General features: G+C 34.7%; 1 protein-coding gene across 5 annotated transcripts in view; it reads right to left on the bottom strand.

Moving 5' to 3' along the window:
- LOC103313127 (uncharacterized protein) overlaps positions 1-21,249 on the bottom strand; it is a 163,586-nt gene that overhangs the window by 58,580 nt on the left and 83,757 nt on the right. For all 5 annotated transcript variants that reach the window (XM_008195568.3, XM_008195567.3, XM_015981451.2 and 2 more), the window contains exon 3: positions 4,324-4,582. In XM_008195568.3, the coding sequence (XP_008193790.1) occupies positions 4,324-4,582 (259 nt within the window). The remainder of the gene's footprint in view (positions 1-4,323; positions 4,583-21,249) is intronic.

Here is a 21,249-nt window from a genome sequence, read left to right as displayed (position 1 = left end):
CCCCCTCCACCTCCAACGTTAATTTCCCTTTGCTTTATTTTATTGTGTTTTTACGGCATATCATACGCATGGTTAAATTTAGACAGTAATTGTCATATAGAAGGGATGACAAAAGAGGCAACCCACACAACGTAGTCTAAATCGATGCAGGTAGGTAATTTGAAATGAAAAATAAGGCAGGAAACGAGCTTCAATTTCGTCTTTCTTTCAATAAGCCTATTTCGCTGAAGTATATTTGAAACATCTTGCCTCTGTACAAATAAGCAATTGCTTCGTGGAAATAAGCGACTTGTTTGTTGTCTTGGTGCAGAAATTGGCAAATAAATAAAACTTCCACTTCTAGATATTGAGTTAATATCGACGGCAGGCAGTTTATTTGTACTGGAGTTTGTTAGAGAAACGTCAGAATCGAAATTTTATATCAGCCACAAAGCCAGGATAATGGCTCCACATACATGCATAAGCAAGGACCATAAAACGTTAATAAAAAATTGAGGCTCGCCTCGCTGCTCTTATACCCTATGTTAATTTGATAAGCACTTAACCCCGCCAGAACAAAAAATGGAACGGCTCTCTGGTGCCTTTTCGGTGGTGGGAATTAACTCCGCCGCAGTGCAATTGGCCATTGACACGTTCTTCACGTTTCGGTCGTTCGTGATTTACCTAATTACACTCCAACGCGTTTATGTCCTCTCCGAATGAGTTCAGCGTTTCTGGCACGCAATTGATTATTAGCTTTCCCGAGTGCAGACTTTGGAATTAATCTTTAAACTGGCACCGAAACCCCCAACCGCAATCTTTCATTTCTGTGCAAGTTAAACACAGAGAAACGAAAAGGTCTTTGTAGCTCTTTGGCGTTCTTGGTCCGATTGTGACGCTTCATGTAGCTCGGCGATCACGATTCGCGATTTGGTTCACGCATCAAGCGACACGCAGCATTGTAATCGATTAGTAACTCAAAAGGAAGACAATTCGCCAACGAAAACTGAATATTCCGCGCGGTCGAGCGCGAACTTAAATAGCCAAAGAGAGGCCGTGAGTTGTGTTAAAATGTGATTTTATAACTATTAGATGCCGCCTTGTACATTTTTTCGCCCGCCATAAAGGCGAATTTATGGCACGCGTTTCGGCGGTCGGAGCCTTTTGCGCTAGAGCTGGCAGCCGAAACGGCACAGTTTTAATGCCATTTAACGGATAACTGTATCATCTCGGCCAGCTTACGCGGGACAGCACGCAAAGAACGGCCGATGCTGTGCGTAGGCCTGGAAAATTTTATGGGAAACTGCGACAACTTATTTACGTTTTCATGCCTCACATTCATTAGATAGTCAATAATGATGAAGTAAAAAGTTACCGAATTTTACCAAATGTTCACTCAATTTGTTTTGAATTTTTATGACTTTCTTGGCTCTCCTTGGTGTTAAACCCTTATTTTCAAAAAAAGCTTTCCACCGACTGAATGAAGAATCAAATTTTCATTCCATCATCGTTTACTTTTGTTGGAATACTGGGCTTGAAGGATTAATAAAAAATCGACTTAATTTCATAATTTTTCTGATTCTTATTAACAAACTATGGTACAATAATTGAGATTCGGTCTAGTTTAGCAAAACGAAGTTATTTTTTTGTTGGTAACATTTTAAGCCTTTTTTTAATATCTGAATCCTAGATTATAATAGTATATTAAAAAATAAGTTTCAGAAGATAAGTCTTAAAGCACGAATTCAGTTTCAAGAATGAATTTTTTGAAAGAAGGTCTTATGAAACGATTCTTTAAAACTATTTTTTGTATTTGTCCCATTTTTGCCGTTTTTAAACAAAAATTGTTATTTTAGTCTCAATTCAGGGCACTAGAACGGTTCGCAAACAGAGAAGTCCATAATAATAAATGCAAATTTCGGGCTGGTCGCACGGGGCTGGTAATAAACCCATTCTGAGGCGGTTAACTTCTGTACAAAGGGACCCCCATATAACCTTGTACCAATTGGAATGCTATAAAATTTTTGTTTTATCAAAGTTTTGTCACAAAACAAGAGTTTGGATGACAATGAAGGTAATCTTGCATGAACGCCCCCTGACATTTGTCAAATTCGCAAAAATACGGTCCCGAATTTGCTTCTTGCCAACCTAACAATTTTCGTAAAATGTTCCGTCAAATAATGACTATTATGACAATCGGACTTGATGACGTTGAGTGCTTTAAGATGCCTGTTAAAACATCAAAATGGCAACAAATTACAAAAACACTATTTTAAAACACGTTTCCGAGGGCAACGTGTTTTCAATATTTTAAAACACGCTTCCCATAGCAAAGTGTTTTAAAATAATACACATATAATAAATAATAACTATAAAAACACAAAAAAAGCAAAAATTATATCAATTTCGATCCAAGTTAATGATTTGTCGGCTAATTTTTATGAAATTCCGCACAATATTTGCGTTTCCCAATAAGCACACTAACGTAAAAATAACGTCAAGAAACAAACGTTAACTAAGGTTGCGAAAACGTTACTTTTATCATTGAATTAACGGGAAAATGTCTAAGGAAATAATGTTGTTTGTTACGTAAAACATTAACGGAATTTTTTAGTAACTGTTTAAACGATTTTGTAACGGAAAAATATTACGTACAATTATAAAAAACATGAAACCATTAATCAACGACAACAAGCAACGTTTTAAAAAGGTTGTTTTTTTCAGATCTTATTCTATTAGAAATGGTATGCAATCTGGAAAATATCAAACCTTTCTACTTTAAATGTTATAAATTAAAAAAGTTAAAAACATTAGATATACGTCTGTGTGTTTACTTAGTTAGGTCTGAAAAACGCCATAAAAGAAGGCAAAAGGAAAGCCCTTTTAAATTATAAGTGCAGTTTTTTTGTGAATTTTTACCACACTGACAATTACTTATTGTAAAAACATCGTTTCGATAACTGACAGCCGAATGGTAATTTGTTGTTTATAAGTCAGGAAACCAAAAAGTAATTATTACTACAATGGTGAGACACGAACCTCTTGGAAAATGTTATTATGACCTAAATATTCGGTGCGAAAACATAGATGAGAGATGTCTTGGCTGTTGCTTTTAATTTCATATTTACTTTAAGTTTACTTAGAGATAAATGTAATTTTAAAATTACATTATGAGATAAAAGAATGATTGTCCCTTCCTTTACTTCTGCTAAATTGTTATTTACAGAAAGAAAAAAAATTTAAGTCGTATTTAGTTCGGAGATATTTGATTTGAAATTTACATTGAAATTCAAAAACAGAATATACAGAAAGCAGCCTTAAATGTTATGTCTTTTTATCATAATTGAATCTTATTAATGCAGAGATCAATATCGGTTCAGTGGCTTTTACTATTATCTAAGGTATTGTTCAGTGTATACCATGATGAACAAAAAAAACCCTCAACATAAATAAATTTTCTTGTGGAAAGAGAAATTGTGTGGTCGGCGAAACCCACTCCGGTCGAATGGGATTAGAAGGGGCGTCCCAAAGAATTGATCGGAGTCGTATTTTTGGTTCGCGTGGTCCGAATTCGACAACTTAATAAACACTACAAAAGTTATCGGATTAAGCAAAGTAAACCAAAGGCGGAGTTGTATCGGGATCGATGTGGACCCAACTATAAGGTCTTGATTAAATTACACAGCAGCGTTTCGGGGTGTTTTGACGGTGGTAATATTCACGTCAACATTTATTTAAAGGGTAATAAGAAGTTCATCAACTTTTCGCTTTAATCCAGCCGACAACGAACAAAACCTAAACAAGCCTTGTTTCTCCGGAAGGTATCACATCTACTTTGCAATTTAAAACAAGTTTCGCGAATTTACTTGTACGCTTTGTGAGGCAAATTCGTCTCTGTCTGCGAAAGGGAGAATTATAGTTGCGTCATGTTAAAACAGATGATGGAATTAAAATGGAAAAGTTGATAAACATGTAGTAAATCAGCGATTATAACCAACAAATCATCGAAGAAAAACCTTTTCACTACGACGAGAGAAATTTATGAATCCATAAAAGGACACTGTGCCGAGAATAATTTATTATGGTTAACGTGAAAGGGTTTCAAAGCTTCACAATAACAGAAAAAAGCCCCGATCGAAAATAACATCCGACCGAGATTAATATTATTGGGGCGAATGCCATCAACACTTCAATTCCTAAAAAGAAATCGCACAAAAGGAAAGTTTCCCTGAAAAGAAACAAAGAACTGTCTCCGAAACACATTATAAATAATATCTCGCGACTTTACAACTCTCGGAACAGGATGCAAAACTTTTCCATATCCAGTTTTTTAGTACTAGGTACCTGAATTCGCCGTCCCGGTACCCAAAAGCACGTCGATGCTGCCGTCGGAAAGGATATCCGTGTCTTGGTACGATATGGAAAAAGTTGCGTCGTCCTGCAGCCTGGCCAGCATCGCAGCAAGACTCGACCGATCCAAATCGTCCGATTCTTTGAGTTGGAGGGTGACGTTGCCGTCGGCGGCTGTGCTATACATAAACACCGCATGACCACCAGAGTACGGCTGGAGGGGCAAGCGGACGCCGGCCAGCTCGTGGACACCCTGAAGCAGAAGAATTAACTATAAACAACTTCACAAAAAAAATACAAAATGATATGATAAAATATTTAAAAAAGTCTGAAGACGGGTTACTAACGTTTGAAATATAATATTCAATTAAAATGAATTGAATTGAAGGCAAATATGTGGGCTACCACTTAAGAAAATGTTTATTATGGTTGTTGAAACTCTATGTGTTTCAACATCATCTTGCAAACAGTATCAAAAAGAAGTATTGAGGGTTCTATTGATTATATTCATCTGAAACTTTGCATTCACACTCCGTTAAGGTCCTGTTCCATCAAAATATTTTTATTATGGCAGCATTTCCGGGTACACCGGAATTCGGTATCAACTTTTGAATTTTAAAAATAAGGCTACATTTTCACTGCATTTTTTGGATTACTTGAGATACTTGGAGTTTTTTTGGATTTGCTCTTTACAATTCCGAAATCGCCAACTTTGTTTTTTTGCTGACTTTAAAATAGTTTTTTGGGCGTTTAAAAAGGAAAGCTTAAAAATTTCTTTTGGTGTTTTCACATTTCTAAAATAGGTTTGCAAACTCAAATTTTTAAAGGTTATTTCACTAAATCGAGTAGTATTTCCTAAATACCTATGCGTAAAATAACTTTCTGTTGTCATTGCAGAGATTCATAGTCAGAGGGCATTTCGCAATAGGGCGTTCTTGGAAATCAGAAAAATATGGAAATCCAAGTTTTTAAAACTGAAACTTTCTAAACTGAATAAAAAAGGATAACAAAATTTAAAAAAAAAATTATACTTTGAAATATTTCTTTGGCAAACTATGTAAAAATATCAGTGATATGGAATTTGCATAATGTCAAAAAAGCACTGTAACTTAAAAATTATCACACATTAGCTACGATAGGAAATGCTAATAATAAAAAAATTTAAAATTAAATTCTCTTTCATCTAGTAAAATAAAAATTAAGGTATTCCGTTTGAAAAAAATTGGTTAACCCTAAACTTTTAGAGTATGAACTTGAATATATTAAAGGAAAACTAGGAGGAAAAAGATTTTTTTTGTATTTGCCTAAATACAATTTCAAAAACTTTAAAAGTGGCAAAGTTACCGATTTTCGAAATAAAAAGTGCAAGTTAAAAATTTTCAAAGAACCTTAACTTCGGTTTACAGAACATTTTAATTGCAAGCAAACTTTAATTCACCACTAACTTGACATGTGTCAATGCATTGTAAATGGCAACTTAATGTCGAATTAACTTAATCCTAGATTAACTGTTAGTTTGCCATAACGGACAGTAAATAATTCTAAAATAGGTAAATTGAGGTATAGGAAAAGCTGGTATAAACTCCCTTAGGTCGTGTTCTATAAAAATTTAATCATCTTTAATCTGATTAATCTCTTCAATAACAATTTTTGTAACAAATGTCGCTATAGGTATGAACCAAGATTAAAGGGAATGATTATTTTTTTATACACCGCACCTTAAAAAACCTCGAATAATCCCATAACGTAATAAAAACATAACTTTTCATTTCAAATAAGAAAAGTGGATACCAAAAGTGTAACCGGAAGTGCTTAAAAATTAAAAATATTTTTAGTGAATCGGACCTAACGAATTATAGACGTGTACAAATTTTCAGATATACCGGGTGTATCAGAAATACGTGTGTTAATGTTACCACGTAATAAAACTCATAATAAAACTTTTTCATATAACTTTTTGCAAAATTTATATTATTCATTATTTTCACTGTTTTCCTACTTTTTTGTGCAAACGAGCCTGTCAAAGTTTAATAGTTAATTTGTATTCATAGCAACAATTTTTACTGTTATTTTAAATTGTTTAAATTGCCCGTTTCTAACACAACAAAAATTGTTCGGCTCTTTTATTTTTGAACACATGGGCGGGTACTCGTTTAAATCTGTTATTTTTTCCAAATTTTAAGTAAATTATCGAAATTTTTATTCAAAAATTACAAATAAAAAATGTTTTATTTGTTGGGTTCTGTTACCTGTTAAAATTAACACATGCACTTTTGATACACCCTGTATTTTCATTATTATTTCCAACTCACGGAGCTTATTTTTTTAATTATTTGTTTTTAGTTTACTTGTTGTAGAACAGAGAAATAGAGTAGGTTATTGATGTTTGAGTATGATATTCCAAAACCTTTATTTGTATTTAAGAATATTCGTTTCGAGAAGGGATATTTTTTTACTGGAAAAAACCAAACCAGTACAACTCAAAACTAAAAATAAAAAGCTTCATTGTTTTTTATGCTTATGTAGATGTTCTTTAAAATTCAGTGTACAAGAATTTGTTGTAAATCGTCCTTTCTGGTTTATGTTAATTTATCTAAATCAAAAAATACTTTTAAAAATAAGTATTTTCAGGTTTTGCAACCGCCTCTAGAGGCTGTTGTATCATTGAAAGAATTATTTATGAAAAGGAGTGAGTTGGGTAAACTTCCTTAAAACACTTCTTCGAAAACCTTAGTTGAAGGTTCACTTAACCGCTTTTTGTGGTAACTGCGCCTAGCTTCCAGTCAAAAAATCAGATTAATCATTGTAAATGATATACGCCCTGATTCTAAATTTTATTAAATGTTGTAAAAAACGGAGAGAGCTCGCATTGAAAATAGTCGGAAATTATGTGTTGTTCGTTTTGCTAGCACAAAAACAAGAATTAATTTGAAAAGCTGTGCAGCACTAAAGCTTTGGTTTATTTCGCAGCATAAACCTGTCTGAATTTGCTCGCATTCATTTCTTTATTAGCTATACTATTTTTCAACATATTTATCTGCAAAAATCAGTCCAAACTTCAGCTTTTTATTAAAGAAAAAATGCTTTACTAGCTTGATGAGTAAGAACATAAAACAGTAATCACACTGAAACGCTTTGTAAATCATTCTGGAAGATATAGAGCCACTTTTGCGTTAGTCTAGATAGGCTTAGGATCTCCGCGAAGTTGGCATATTTGTGCGAAATAGAGGAGAGATAATTGGGATAATTGTGTAGTCTTTTACAAGACATTCGGACAAACTTTGCAATTTCTCTCCTTGGAAGGATTATTTCCAAGATAAACTTGTATTTTATGCGAGTTAATTATATTTAAAATGTCCCGCTCTGAGCAACATGGGCAGGATTAATCGATGGCCAAACCGGAAGATCGGAACGCTGCAAAATTAGATTTGGGGGTGCTGTAGTACTTTTCCCGCTTTGTTCGCGTCCAGGCATTGACCCCACCATAAATTTCAATTAAAATGGAGGTAATAAGGCAATGCATAAAATACGGCTATGAAAGTCACGGTTAATAAAGCTGCAGCACTGACCCGAGGCAAGAACATTTCAATATTCCAGTTCAATTAAACACAAACATACGAGCTGTAATCTAATTTTAACCCGGTGAAATGCCACGGCTATAAAACACGGTTCACTACAACGCACAAGCAATACGACCACCAACTCGGCCATTACGTGACTAAAACTCCCCTGATTATTGTTTTTGTTAATTGTGAAAAGCAATTTCGCCACGACCCACCCCTCTGGACAAGAAAAACAGAAACAGACGCTGGGCTCCAGAGCCAAGCTGTGCGCGCTTGAAAATCTGGAAATAGTTTACTTCTATTTTTTTACAACTCGAACTTGAATGTTGGTGTACCTATACTTTTTGAGTTCTCTTTGGCTGAAGACAACTTGCTCACGTATGGTGAAAAAGTCATTAGGTAATTGAATTAGGCCGCTCTTCGTACTTGGAAGAGCGCCTTCGCGTATTTACGCAAGGAATAAACATTTCATTTCCATTTCCGGTATTAATTAAGGCAAGCTTTTCAGTCTAATAAATACGCAAAAACAACAAACAACAGTCATGCATCTTACAGCTCGACACCTAACGGCACTTTTGCCAGCGTAAATGTTTGAACAAGACATAATGAAATTAGCACAAGGCACAGTTTTAGTACAACTTTTGACGTGTGTTCGTCTCGTTTCAGGAGTTTAAATATGAAACATGCCGTAATCGGAGAACGTGTCCTGTTTTTGTTACGTCGCAACGAGAATAACAAGCGTCGAGATAGCGACGAAATATAATAACGTTCCGGATTTGAAAAGACATTCAAATTAAGCCGTAATTAACACGTTCGGGACGAAACACGTTACGGTGGGATGCGCCGTTTTTAATAACTTTATCGCCAAGACACGAGCGGCGAGATTTTGAGGACGTTTGGATAAAGCGAAACCGCTACATTTAATGGAAAAAGTAGCAAAGGAGAACATAATTTCAACGCAAGACGATTTCATTTCATAGTTTTAAAAAGATGCTCTAGGCGGTCGTCTATCTGATTATAACTTTACAACTGCACAGCATGAAAATCGACTTTTCACAAGTTTGTGTCTAAAACTGTTCTGGAAGGGCGCTAAGTTCCACCTTTTGTTAGCAAGTCCAAACCTGGCTCCTCTGGTCCAAGCTTAATTTGCTCCTTTTTACTGTTGTATCAAAGTTGCTTATATTTTAACATAAAAAAATGGCCCAAGCGTTCGAGTCACAAAATTTTTAACTGGAAAAAATTTCTTAAAGGAAAAGGTTGTCAGGGCTGTAAAGAATTACTCTAAGATCGCCTAATAAAGTTGTCATTTGTAACCTGGAATCTCATTAATTATTATTTCAAAATATCATGATCAAAAAGACGTTATAAGAAAATATGTATTGTAAAATTTAAATAAATAAAAAAAAATAAAATATGTAGTAGTTTATTATACAAGTAAAGAAAAGTTGTTTATTATCTGTGAGTAAAAGGAATCACGAGCAGATAATGCCAACTTTCCTTTACATGTACAAAACAACGTATTCTCTTATAGGTATATCGAGAAATTTTTGTTAATGTTTTTCACCGATAAAATAAAAAAATCACCAAATAGAATAAAAAAACACCAAATGGCCAATTTATTCTATTAGTAAGATACAAAAATAACTAAATCACGTAATGTGCCATAGTAACCACTTGTAGAATAAAGGTGCACTCTACTCGTATCTATGGAATAAGCAATAGCATTTTTAATACCTATAAGAGAAAAAATGTTTTTTTACAAAAAAGCTTTTTTTGAAAAGATGCACTATAAAGTAAATATAAAATTTTTCTATCAGAGGAAAATATCAGAGCTGTCTAATTTGCGATTCTCTAACTCTCTCTGTGTTAAAACAAGGGTAACAGAGTTCCCATTTGCTCGAAAATGTAATTTTGGAGATAATGATTCAAATATTTTATTCGGAAAAATATCGCAATGGTATTGCAAAACGTTCCACTAGAATGTTAAAAAAAAGTGAATGCAGAAGGCGAGTGCAGATCAAGGCAAAGAATAACCATTTTATTGAAAAAATCACATTTTTTTGTTTTGAGACAATTTCTGTGGAATCTCGAGTCTGATTAGGTAATCAAATTGAAATCAAATTATTTTATTTTATGCTGTCCAAAATTTATATGCCAAATAAAAGGGAGAAACAAAATTTGCAAGAAACGAAATAACTATTGAAAGACAAAAAATGTAATTTGAAATAAATAATACAAATTTAAAAATCTATGTTTTATTCACGGAATAATGTTTCCAAAATAAAGAGTATACAGTGTCAATTTTTTTATTTATACAAATTTTGGTTCCTGACGAATTTTAAGTTGTGTTCATTGCTACTTAGGATTGCCAAAGATTACCTTTGCAATATTATGGGTAATTATACCAGTTGATTTTTTTATACGATCGATTTTATCCCCTTTCTTCGTTTTCTAATACTTCAAAATCTAAAGATCGAATTGTTTTCGTGATTCTAAGCTTCTAGTGTTATCCACTAACCACATTTTTAATGCAATTTCTTGGTAATTTGGTAAAACATCGTGAAAATTCACGATCTGTCACTGTCACTGTTAGTTTATGGTGGTTTCTGGCGAGATTTTTGCCGCTGTTATTTAACAGAGAATGTTACTGTAGAAAGTAGTAGTACTGTAGAAAAATAGTTTACGGAATACGAATTTAAATAGCAGGTGTTTTTTTATAGTAATAGAGCAATAACATTGTAACAGAAATTAGTGAAGATAAGATAGATAAAAAAAAATTTTTAATAAAAACAATTAACCTTTTTAAACCTCTTAAATTTACGTGCTAGTACATCAGAACTTTCCGTTTTAGCTAAAGAAACGCTTTGGTTTCATAAGAATCCCCGCTTGCATCGACGATTTCTATTAAAAATGTTATAGAAAATTGAAATATGTTGGCTCGTTTGATTAGATTTGGTAGTTTAAGCTTTATGGGTGCATTGTCTGGCTCTTAAATTTCGCCACCATGAGATATTCTTTAATAAAAGATGTGGTGTTTGCATAAAGTCTTTGCAAGATATGGTCGTGCACTGAGGTCGTTATTGCTACTTGTTTCGCGGCATTATGTTTGGACTTTACTCCACTATCGTCGTAATTTCCATTATAATGAATGTACCAACCGAACCTGAATCTGCTATTTTAGTGCTTTTAAGAACCGAGATAAAGGCTAAATTGTTAGGGCCAAAAGTGCATTAATTATTAAAGGAGAGGACGTTCATAATAGGAGGACACTTTATTCTCCTGAATTTTCTCATTTACATTTTTATCTCGGAAAATTCTTAACACTGCGTAAAAAATCGGGCGCTTTTTAAATTCGAAAGTAATAAACGGTAATTGTCTTAAAATCAGTCGCTCAAATCTCCGCCAGTTCAATTCAACTCATTTCGATTCAATCTTTATTGTGTTTGGAAACAGCATCTTCTTTTGAAAGAACTTCTCTTAAGTAATTAACAAAATAACAAATGATAACTCCCACGCTGCGGGTTTGTTTTTAAAAATGACATTTTAGAAACGTCCTTTAATCACAAACTGGAAGGACCTTTTGTTGTTACTTGTTTATATAACACCTTTCTGAACGCTGACGTTTGACCTTTTGATTCAGCGATGATGATCGTGTAAAAAGCGGCCGTGTAGGCACGTGCAGATTTAGATCTATGGTAATCGTCCAAAGAGAGATACACAGCCGACATCAATATCCATTATGATGCAAAATCAAATACAGAACGGATTTATGTGGCACGAGTCGGGCCGTATGAGGATCCTGCTAAAGCAGGATAAATATGTCGCAGGAGGGCTGCCCCCTATTTCTCGCATCGGTTCTCGACCGATTTGATTAGACTGCCCCCGGCGATATCGTCATTACTCTCCGTGGACGAAGGAAAAAACGTCCAGATAAAAGTGCTCCGGCCGCCGTGTTTATTATCTCATATTTTCCTCTTTATGCCTCCTAGGGGATGATTCACACCACGGTGCAGCGCTTACACAACTTTCACGACCGTCTTTGCACAACAAACGCCATTTTATTTTCATAAACAACACAGTTACATTCGTTTCATGTTGATGCGGGGCCGGATAGGATGCCGCGGGTTGTTCAGATGCTCCAAATTGAAAAATACAAAGCGGATGAAGAGCGATATTGCCACACGTCTGATGTGGCGATTTCACGCAGACATAGCGGATTCAGGACTTTACTCCAAACACCACAAGAAAAAATTCAATCTGCGATACGATAAAATTCGATTTTTTGAGAAAATTATTACAGTACCGAATTCACTCTCTTCATGAAGCATTTTGAACTAACTACACTCACCAAAATAAGACCAATTTCATTTCAAATTGAAAATAAGAGATACCACAAGGTGAATCAATTATGGTATTTTTCTGAAATTTTATCAGATGCAACCCAAAAAAGTTAAATTACCAATTCCGCCTTTTATTAGATCTGTAATAATTGTCAGAAAAATAAATTTCTATTCTTCGACACTGTCAAAATTTCCGGTTTTTCTCCTGTGTAAGACAGTTTTTACAACAATTTAGCATTTCTCAATACGAAACGTCAGATTAGTTTTAACAGCCTTGTTGAAACTAATTCGAAGAATAAAATTTTGTATTCAACCCGTTTTCGTGTAAATCGGTTCGTTCATTTCATCTGGATTGATAATTCACTCGTTTTCACTCGTGATTTGATAATCCACTCGTGAAATAAAACGTCCGATTTACACTTAGATTCATTAAATAAATGACTATAAAAACAAACGAAGTATTAGATGCTAATTTTAATTAGTAAACGGAACGAAAAAAGTTTGGTATGTTACTGAATTCTAAAAAAAATCAGCAAATCTGCAGAAGTATTGAAGTATGGAAATTAACATCGTTGTATTTTCCATAAAGCTTTTTATTTTACCGTTTAAAAGTGTACCGGTTTCGTTGATAGGTAGATACAAAAAATTATTTGTTTTTAACGAAACATCTTCAGTAAAGCTTTAACCAGCGGTTTTAACCGAGCACTAAGTTATGTTAAACCAAGAATTAAATTATTATGTATTTTGGTTTAATCGCCAACTGAAATGTCAGTCTTCAGATTCCAGTAAAGAAACGAATAATTTCAGAATGAAGATGATACCTTGGAATTTATTAAAATACCTACCAATATCCCTAACTTTTTCAGAAAAGTTCATTGGTTGAATCTCAGATCTTTCAGAAATACATCAAATCAACTATTAAAAAATCAAGAAAATCTTTTTTAAATCGCTGTAACCAAGTTTTATGGACATTTCGTTGCCTTTAGAACTCTCTGCCTCTGGGGTTCTATTTATTAAATTAAAAGGTTTGATTTTTGTGGAGACTTTGGGCGATCTCCCATCATATGTATCATAAGTCTATTAAATTTATTGGCTTTGAAAAATCTCTATTTATACCATTTCTTAGAAAAAAGAAAAAAATTATTGCCTTCCGACAAATAGTTTTCGAAAAAGTTGCTAACAAAAGCAAAAACAGATCAAATTTATGTGTTGGTAACTTGAAAACTATTATAAATTTTGCAATTTGCTTGACGCCAACCGATTTTCCGGATCATTTTACATAGGTTTACACCAAAACAGTTACATTTTTTCGAATAGTTTTGCCGTAATTGAGAAAATAAAAATCTGACATTTTTGATTTTGTAAAATGTTTCAAAATCGAATAAAAGTTTCATTAGATTCGGCGTATTCAGCGCTTGAAAACTGATTTTTTAAAGAAATTGTCTTGAAACTTATGCCATTTAGTCATATTTTATTAGATCCAATAGATTCGTCGTAATCGGTGCTTCAAATGTGATAAAAAATAAACATTTTGATATATTTTTTGTGTAGAGAACCAAAAAGCATCAGAATGAGCTTTAAATTATTTATCTCTTCTTCGTAAAAATCCGAAGCTGCTTCGTGTAACGGCTACGGTTTCAGAGATTTGATTTTTTTACTAAAACAATAATTCGAAAACAAAAATCCCTAAAGGAAGACAATGTTCCAGCAAGTCCATTTTACGAATTATACTATTTTTAAATTATAATAAGTAATAAGATTAATGGAAGTCGTTGAATTTACTTGAGATAATCTAAAGAAAGTCTTCCAACAACAACCTGGATTTCAGCTTTTTCAGTTCCAAGAAGTTACGAATTGTATTTTTAATTTTTATATTAATAAAGAATATCCTTCTAAACAATTTTTGATTTAAGTGGACACTAATCACTGCGTTGATTTTTAAAGTGGGTGATACTTGTTCATACAAATATTTTTTGCTAATTTCTTAAATTTTGCATAAAACAAAGCAAGTATCCAATGAGCCCAGAAATATTGAGTGCATTGAAACAGGTGCAAAAATTGAAATCAGTTTTAGACACAGACAAATCTCACACGTAACAAAGTTGTGCTTTATGTCGTTATGTGCCATAATATGGCTGGCTCCGCTCCAAAAGTACTTTGACACACATTTTTGTTTATTTTTTCAAACAATGGTGAGACAATTTTCGATGTGTTATTGTGAAGCTGAAGGAAGCTGCCTTTAAAACTTCTTCGGGTGTCTTCAATGTTTGTATGAATTATTCATCCCTGGACTTGGGTTGATTTTTTCGAGAGATTTACCGAACTCGCCGGACTTTATTCGTGTTGTTCCACGCAACAAAACGTGTTTCCCGCACGGGTGACGCTTTAATTACGAGACGAAAAGACATGAGCCCCCGAAATTTGCATAAGACTTTAGGTGACGTCGGTTGAGGCAATATTGGATCTCATGTGGGTCTGAATTAATCTTCGTAATGTTTGCTTCGTCTATGAACACGCAGGTAATAACCAGAGCACCATCAAGCATTATCGCCATCTCGCAGGGATTAAACCTCGAAAAAATCCTGCTAGAGTAATCTGTCATCTGACAGAACGAAAGTGGGACAAAAGCGGCGCGACGTGGATTTAAACAGATCCTGAAAAATTATGCCGACATGTCGGCCTTTTGTAATTAAAAGCTCTTGTAGTACACAGCGATGACCGTAACAGCTGATAGCCGTTAAGGCTGGAACGAAAAAAGTAAAGCATGGCGCCCAGCTGTGCACTGTTTGCATATTAATTATCCGCTTCGTGCTCGACAGACAAATGTCATTAAAATTATTCCGGCCCTCAAAAATAAACAACGCTACACACAAAACACGATTTTTTGCCCCAGAAAAACTGCAAGCGGGGCTATCCGCGAAAAAACTGCACACACACGCAGCCCCTTTCCTGCGTCAATTAATTGAAAATCTCGCGCAAAAATGCGATACTGAAAAACACGTTTATTCAGCTTGTTAAACCCTGACAAACATTTTTAAACCCGGCTATAACACAAGTATTCTCTGGTGAATTAGTTCCGATTTCATATGAGATGGAATAAGATGCAGATCTTGCTTGCAAAGAGACTTCATTCCGGGTTCAATGACAATACACAAACGGAAATACTTGACAAGCAGTTCATTGGTCTTTAAAATTTTTGGGCAATTGGCTTCTAAGCACGGCGCATCGCTAGACAAAAGCGATATTAATACAAACCATGACAAATCTGTTCCTTTGAAACCGTTAATTAATTATAAAACGAGAATAGACCATTTGAATAATTACGCTCGCTCGACCCAGTTCCTCGCTATTCATCAAGGAGTTTCTTGTTTGTGTCCCGGAGTGGTGGCGCTAAACGTTATTGAACGGAAGCACGTGCTAAAGCCGGAACTAAACAGAGAATTGCGCGCGCATTTTCCCGCTCCAGGCAGTTGCTTTAATAGGTCTTTGTTTCCTCTGCATCATCGGGGTCCTCGAGCGTCACGCACTTTTCAACTACATACTTTCCAGAAATAACAAAGCATAATTGCCTCCGGGATACACAGTCACGACCTTTGGGATCTGATACATGCCGTTAATAACAACTACAATTTATCCGCTTGGACGAAAATTGGCTACAGAATTTGCTTCCGTACTCGGATCCCTTCGAAACTCGATCCTCAAAGCCGAAGCAAATTGAAAATTTTCGCATGTTCGCAGATTAATGCCGCTCAGTTTCGAAAGATGGACGTTTTTTCTTAATCGAAGTTATAAACCAAATCGCATTTTCTTTATCGAAGGGAAAAACGGCTCATAAAGTGTGCTCGTACGTTATACTTTCGGGTTATATAATATGAACTTAAACCGGAGAGTTTCATTGGAAATACTATAAAACTTTAGCCCGCTCTGTCATGCAAATAATGAAACTCCTTATTCCTAGTTCTATATCACCGAACAAAGTTTCCCCGGTCCCGTATACTGTGACAGATTAAAAGTGTCGTATTTCAACTCGAATATTAAAATTTAAACCAACTACTTCTTAAAGCCGGGGATTTATTAAAGTTTCGGCTTCGATAAGTTTACTTTATCAGCGTTTGCCAAATGTTGACTTCATAACCAACTTATTGACTTACATTACGACTATTTCCGTTTCTTTAGTAAACAAATTCTTAATTAAAATCTCATACTCGCTCTGAAAAGAGTGTCTGAACAGCAGGTAAATCTTTTTGCATCAGGGGGAGAAAATATAAAACATGTTTTCGATTCATGATTAATTACGGAACGCGGAAGAGAACTTCGGATGAGATTAAAGAAGGGAAAGAGAGGACGAACAATGGCTTGGCTGTGTGTATTTTGAAAAAGCGTCCTGCGAGGGTGTCCTACTACTTTTAATATAAGTGTCGGAGCTAATAAAAAGTTTATAAAAGTTAGTGAGGGGGAAAAATAAAGTTTAAAACGGAAAAAAACTCCCTTGAATAGAGACAAAGCGATGAGAAATAATGAAATATTAGAGCAGCCCTGCAGGGCATGAATAAATTAATTATCGATTCTGCTGTTTCTCTAATAACGTAAATATAGCCAAACCCACACACAGGGTTGTTGTTTTCCTTCATTTTCATTTTTTGTTGCGTAATTTTAATTTATCTCGGAATAATGTTTGCCCAATTAGTTCAAGGGCTGTTCAACACGTTTTCTCCTCGGCAGGAAATTCGTTTCAGAGGTGAACAATGCTCGTGTGACCTGTTGTCTCGTATGGAAAATATTCGAAAATCCGTGAGAGAACGCGCATCCAACAAGTGGTATGTTTGTCGCGTGCTGTAGGCCTCCGGTAAAGTGACGGCCTGTCAAGCGGTTTAATGAGCTGATTGCATATTTAGGGGTGGTTCGCGTGAGCAGTAATGAATGAGAACGCCTAGTCGTTTATAACGTGGCCGCCGACTAACCCACATTAAAGCAATACCTCATAAAAGACAGGAAAAATTAAGAGGGAAAGTGGCCTTTTCTGAAAAGGGTGCATTTTAATGCGAGGGTGGGATAGAGCTTTGGTTTGCTTTTGTTGCAATAACATCTTTTCCTTGAAAATAGAGCCCAATCAGCATTCGTTGCAGGAAAACTAAACTAATTCAATAATTCGAACTTGTACAAATAAGGCGAAAACCCAAATTGCAAGCCGGAACATTCCACGAGACGTGCCCATAGCGCGGGAGAAATATTATTATCAATTTTCTATTCGTCTGGACCGGAAATAAAACCAAGTGAGCGGTCAATTCCCATTATCTAGACGCCATCTAACGGCCGTGTCCTATTTACACAATGAGGGCTGAACTATCTAATAAGCGTTATCTCGGCCGAGCCGGCAATATAGATCGCGATAAAGAGGATTCCGGTATAACTACCCCCTAATTAAAGGACGACTTCTCACACCGTCCTAGCCAAGGACATCAATCTCATTTCAGGACTTAGCGCTTCTAACGTGCTCTAAACACCAACACTGGATGGAGTAATAAACTCTCGGAACAACGCTCGGACAAAATTTTTACAGAGATTCTTGAATACATTCCTTATAGATTAACGCTCCTTTGTTCATCAGTGCGGCAGAAATTGCGTCGAAAGAATTTTGTGTTTCAGTTGTTGCATTTTTCGTAGTTAATTAGAAATTCCTATAGGGGCGTGCGGGGTTTCCAAAGCAAAAATATCGCAGCGTTCCTCTAATAGGACTGATGGTATTTAAAAATTTAATTACAATGGAGTTCGGTTAAAACAAACCCGCTTATTACGAACTTCCGGCTATAACGTACTATTTTTCACCGAAAATCATTCCATAAGCTCATGTATTTTTTTACCGGTTATAGCGAACCCGCTTATAACAAATTTCCAGATATAACGAACTAGATTTTTAACGAACTTTTCACGGAATTTTGAGACATATGTCGGGGTTGATAATAACAAAGCAGCAACAAATGTTTTAACTAATAAACAGATAATTGAATTACTATTGAAAATATTTTAATCAGTAAAAACACGTGTTTTTAAACATAATTATAATTACAGTGTGCATTTGATATTTGTGCAAATGTTTTATAACAGTAGGGCTCAAAAGAACTTGCTTTATCAGAACTTTTACTACTTTTATTACTTTTACATGACTAATAGGCGGTGATTTGAAGAAATAAAATTCGGTGGTATTTTCGTCAAAAAACATCGATGAAAAATTTTTACGTTTTATGATTTTTTATAGCATGAGTGCAGAAATTGCTTTTCTGTGGCTGTTTTTGCTAATTTTAGCTCCACATACCTAATATATTTTGAAGAACTAAGCTCAGAGATCAGATTTGTCTGAAATTTTTGTTAGTATCAAATTTATTCGCCGACCAAAACTCTCTAATCTCAGGAACTATAAATATTTGGATACCTATCATTCACACATTTTATTTCGTCTAATTTCACAAGTAAAATAAAAATAACTGCTAAAAAGACACTTTTAGTAATATAATGCTTATAGCGTAGCTCGGATATAACGAACTGATTCTAATGCATTTTCTTAGGTTGTTTTAAATCGACACCACTGTATTAATTTTTTATAAAAGTTTACAGAACGGTGCATTGTCGTATAAGTGAAGCGACAAACGAAGCGAAGAGTGCCTCAGTGCTACTGATTTCTTGAAAATTAATAAATAAATTAATCTTGAAATAAAACACACCATCGATCGTTCTTTAAAGTGCAGTTAACCGAAGATTCAACTCGTGGTTCGGAAGGTAAAATTGGGTTAAACAAACGTTAAAGGTGGGTTTGCGCTTGCCGTAAAGTAACGATTTTTGTGTTTGCTGATCATCAAGTGGTCGTAAAGTTAGCGCGGCTCGTTAAATGTTATTGTCGGGTCTTGCGGGACCAAAACTGTTCTGCAAACTTTAAGAATAATTGGAGCATGATAGAGAATAAAATATCGAGTGTGTGCATCAGGTGAGCGCTCTTCCTTTATTTTGTATCGTTTCGAAGCGAAATGTGTAAATTTCTGTCTAGGTTTGCAAACAGAAGCCGCTCAACAAACATCTGGATACAAGCTTAACTCCGCCCGAGATTTACCTAACTAATGCGAAATTGCGAACAATCAGAATTTTGCAGGAGGGGCTTTGGAGCAATCTGCTGCGACGCCGCAGCCTTTCTCCGGAATATATGTAAAATAAAATATTATGTGATAAGAGGAACAAGAGAACGTCATTTGAAATTTACATATAATGATCCATTTTCTCTCAAGTAGTGATGGGGCGTAATAAATTTCCGGCGAAAAAATATTTCTACATCGTTCTGGAGACGCCTCTTGTACGCGACGGGCTGATTTTATATTTTTCAAAGAGGCAGAAGAGTCTGCCGCTAACGAAAATATTACAATATCGTGTTTGGGACTGAATCTCGTTAAGGCGTTGCGAAAATGTTTGCTCTACGGGGTATGTTTGACGATGCCGACAATAAAACTGAGCACCCCATTATATTTATTTTACAGACATAATTAAAGTTAATGGCAGGCCCTTGTGCCGTCGTCATCGCGCAATATCAACAAAACAAATTCGACGCTTCAAATTACGAGGCGGCGCATCCTACCGACTGCGCCAAATGTTTGAAAGCAGATTTTTTTGCAACGAACTGAAACGGCACTCGCGCAAAACGAAAATTAATTCAAGATAAATGATTTGTAAGAATAACAAAAACGTCTACAGATAATAATTATATTAAAATCTACACAAAAGAGAACAATAAAGGTGGATTCTCGCCGGTCATACATTTCGTTTCGACTTTCTTCAACAAGAAGCTTTATTCTTTACAATACTTTCCCAGAAGCGCTACAGCTTGTTTTAAACTATCTCGGTTATCCGTAAAGATCTTATTTTAAAGTCGAATGACAGCCCTAGACGTTGTTTGATTATAATTTTCTCTTACAAATCCTGTAAGCGTCTTCTCCAAAATTATAAAATTCATTATTTCAGACGAGATTTCCTCGACCTCAATTCACCGCAAACTCAAAGTTCTTTATTAATCAATCATTCATTATTAACAATTAACACATTAAAGGAAAAACGTGGTCATTTATAATTTATAATTAGAGTACTTATTAGCTGTTTCAGAACTATAAAAACGCCAACTTAGCATTTTACCGAATTATTTCTTTAAATAAGGTTGATAAAAGTGTAAAATTGTTATTAATGATACGAGTACGAAAACATAAGCTGTCGTTATGCAACAAGCGTATGCGAATTATTTTTTTTTTTTGGAATATTTTAATTTAAAACACGTTACTATAGGAAACGTGTTTCAAAATATTGTTTATAATCTAGGTTTCAGATTTTAAAAAGAAGGTTTAAAATGTTACCAACAAAATTATTAGATTAGGTCTCTCATTGAAAGTATAAATTACATTGGCCATTATTTTTTTGGAGTGCATGAATAATTTATAACAGTGAATTTTGAGAGAAAATGCAATGTTGGCGTTTTTATAGTTTTGAAACAGCATGTATAAATCGGTTGTCATAATTAATCAAGGTGAAAAAAAAATTTGGAATATCAGTGTTTGAGTTAGAATATTTATGAATTTTTTTGAAGATGCACTGACGTGAAATAATTTCGGTGATAAATTTTTGTAGCGTACATTAATCATATTTCTAGTTCTAGAAATATTACAATATGGGCTGTTATCACAAATAAAACATTTAAATACATAGCATGCAAGTACATGTTTTTTTATTATTCCATTTCATAAAACGGTATTTGATGTTAAATGTGCAGGATTTATACGCCAGTGAGTGCCAGTAAATAGCACTTTTACTAAGCGATAAATAATGGTAGTACGTGTATTTAACCGATATAAAAATAAATTCTGAACTGTATCTAAAATATTAACAAAACAAGCTAAATATTTTTTTTATAAATGAACCCGGCAAGAGCAAACTAAAGCAGAGAACACTCCAACACTACAGTTTTAAATTAGAAACTGCTAGTGCAGCTA

This window comes from Tribolium castaneum, chromosome 3, assembly GCF_031307605.1.
Source record: "Tribolium castaneum strain GA2 chromosome 3, icTriCast1.1, whole genome shotgun sequence".
NCBI classification, from domain to species: Eukaryota; Metazoa; Arthropoda; class Insecta; order Coleoptera; family Tenebrionidae; genus Tribolium; species Tribolium castaneum.
This window is presented reverse-complemented; position numbering and strand designations above follow the sequence as displayed.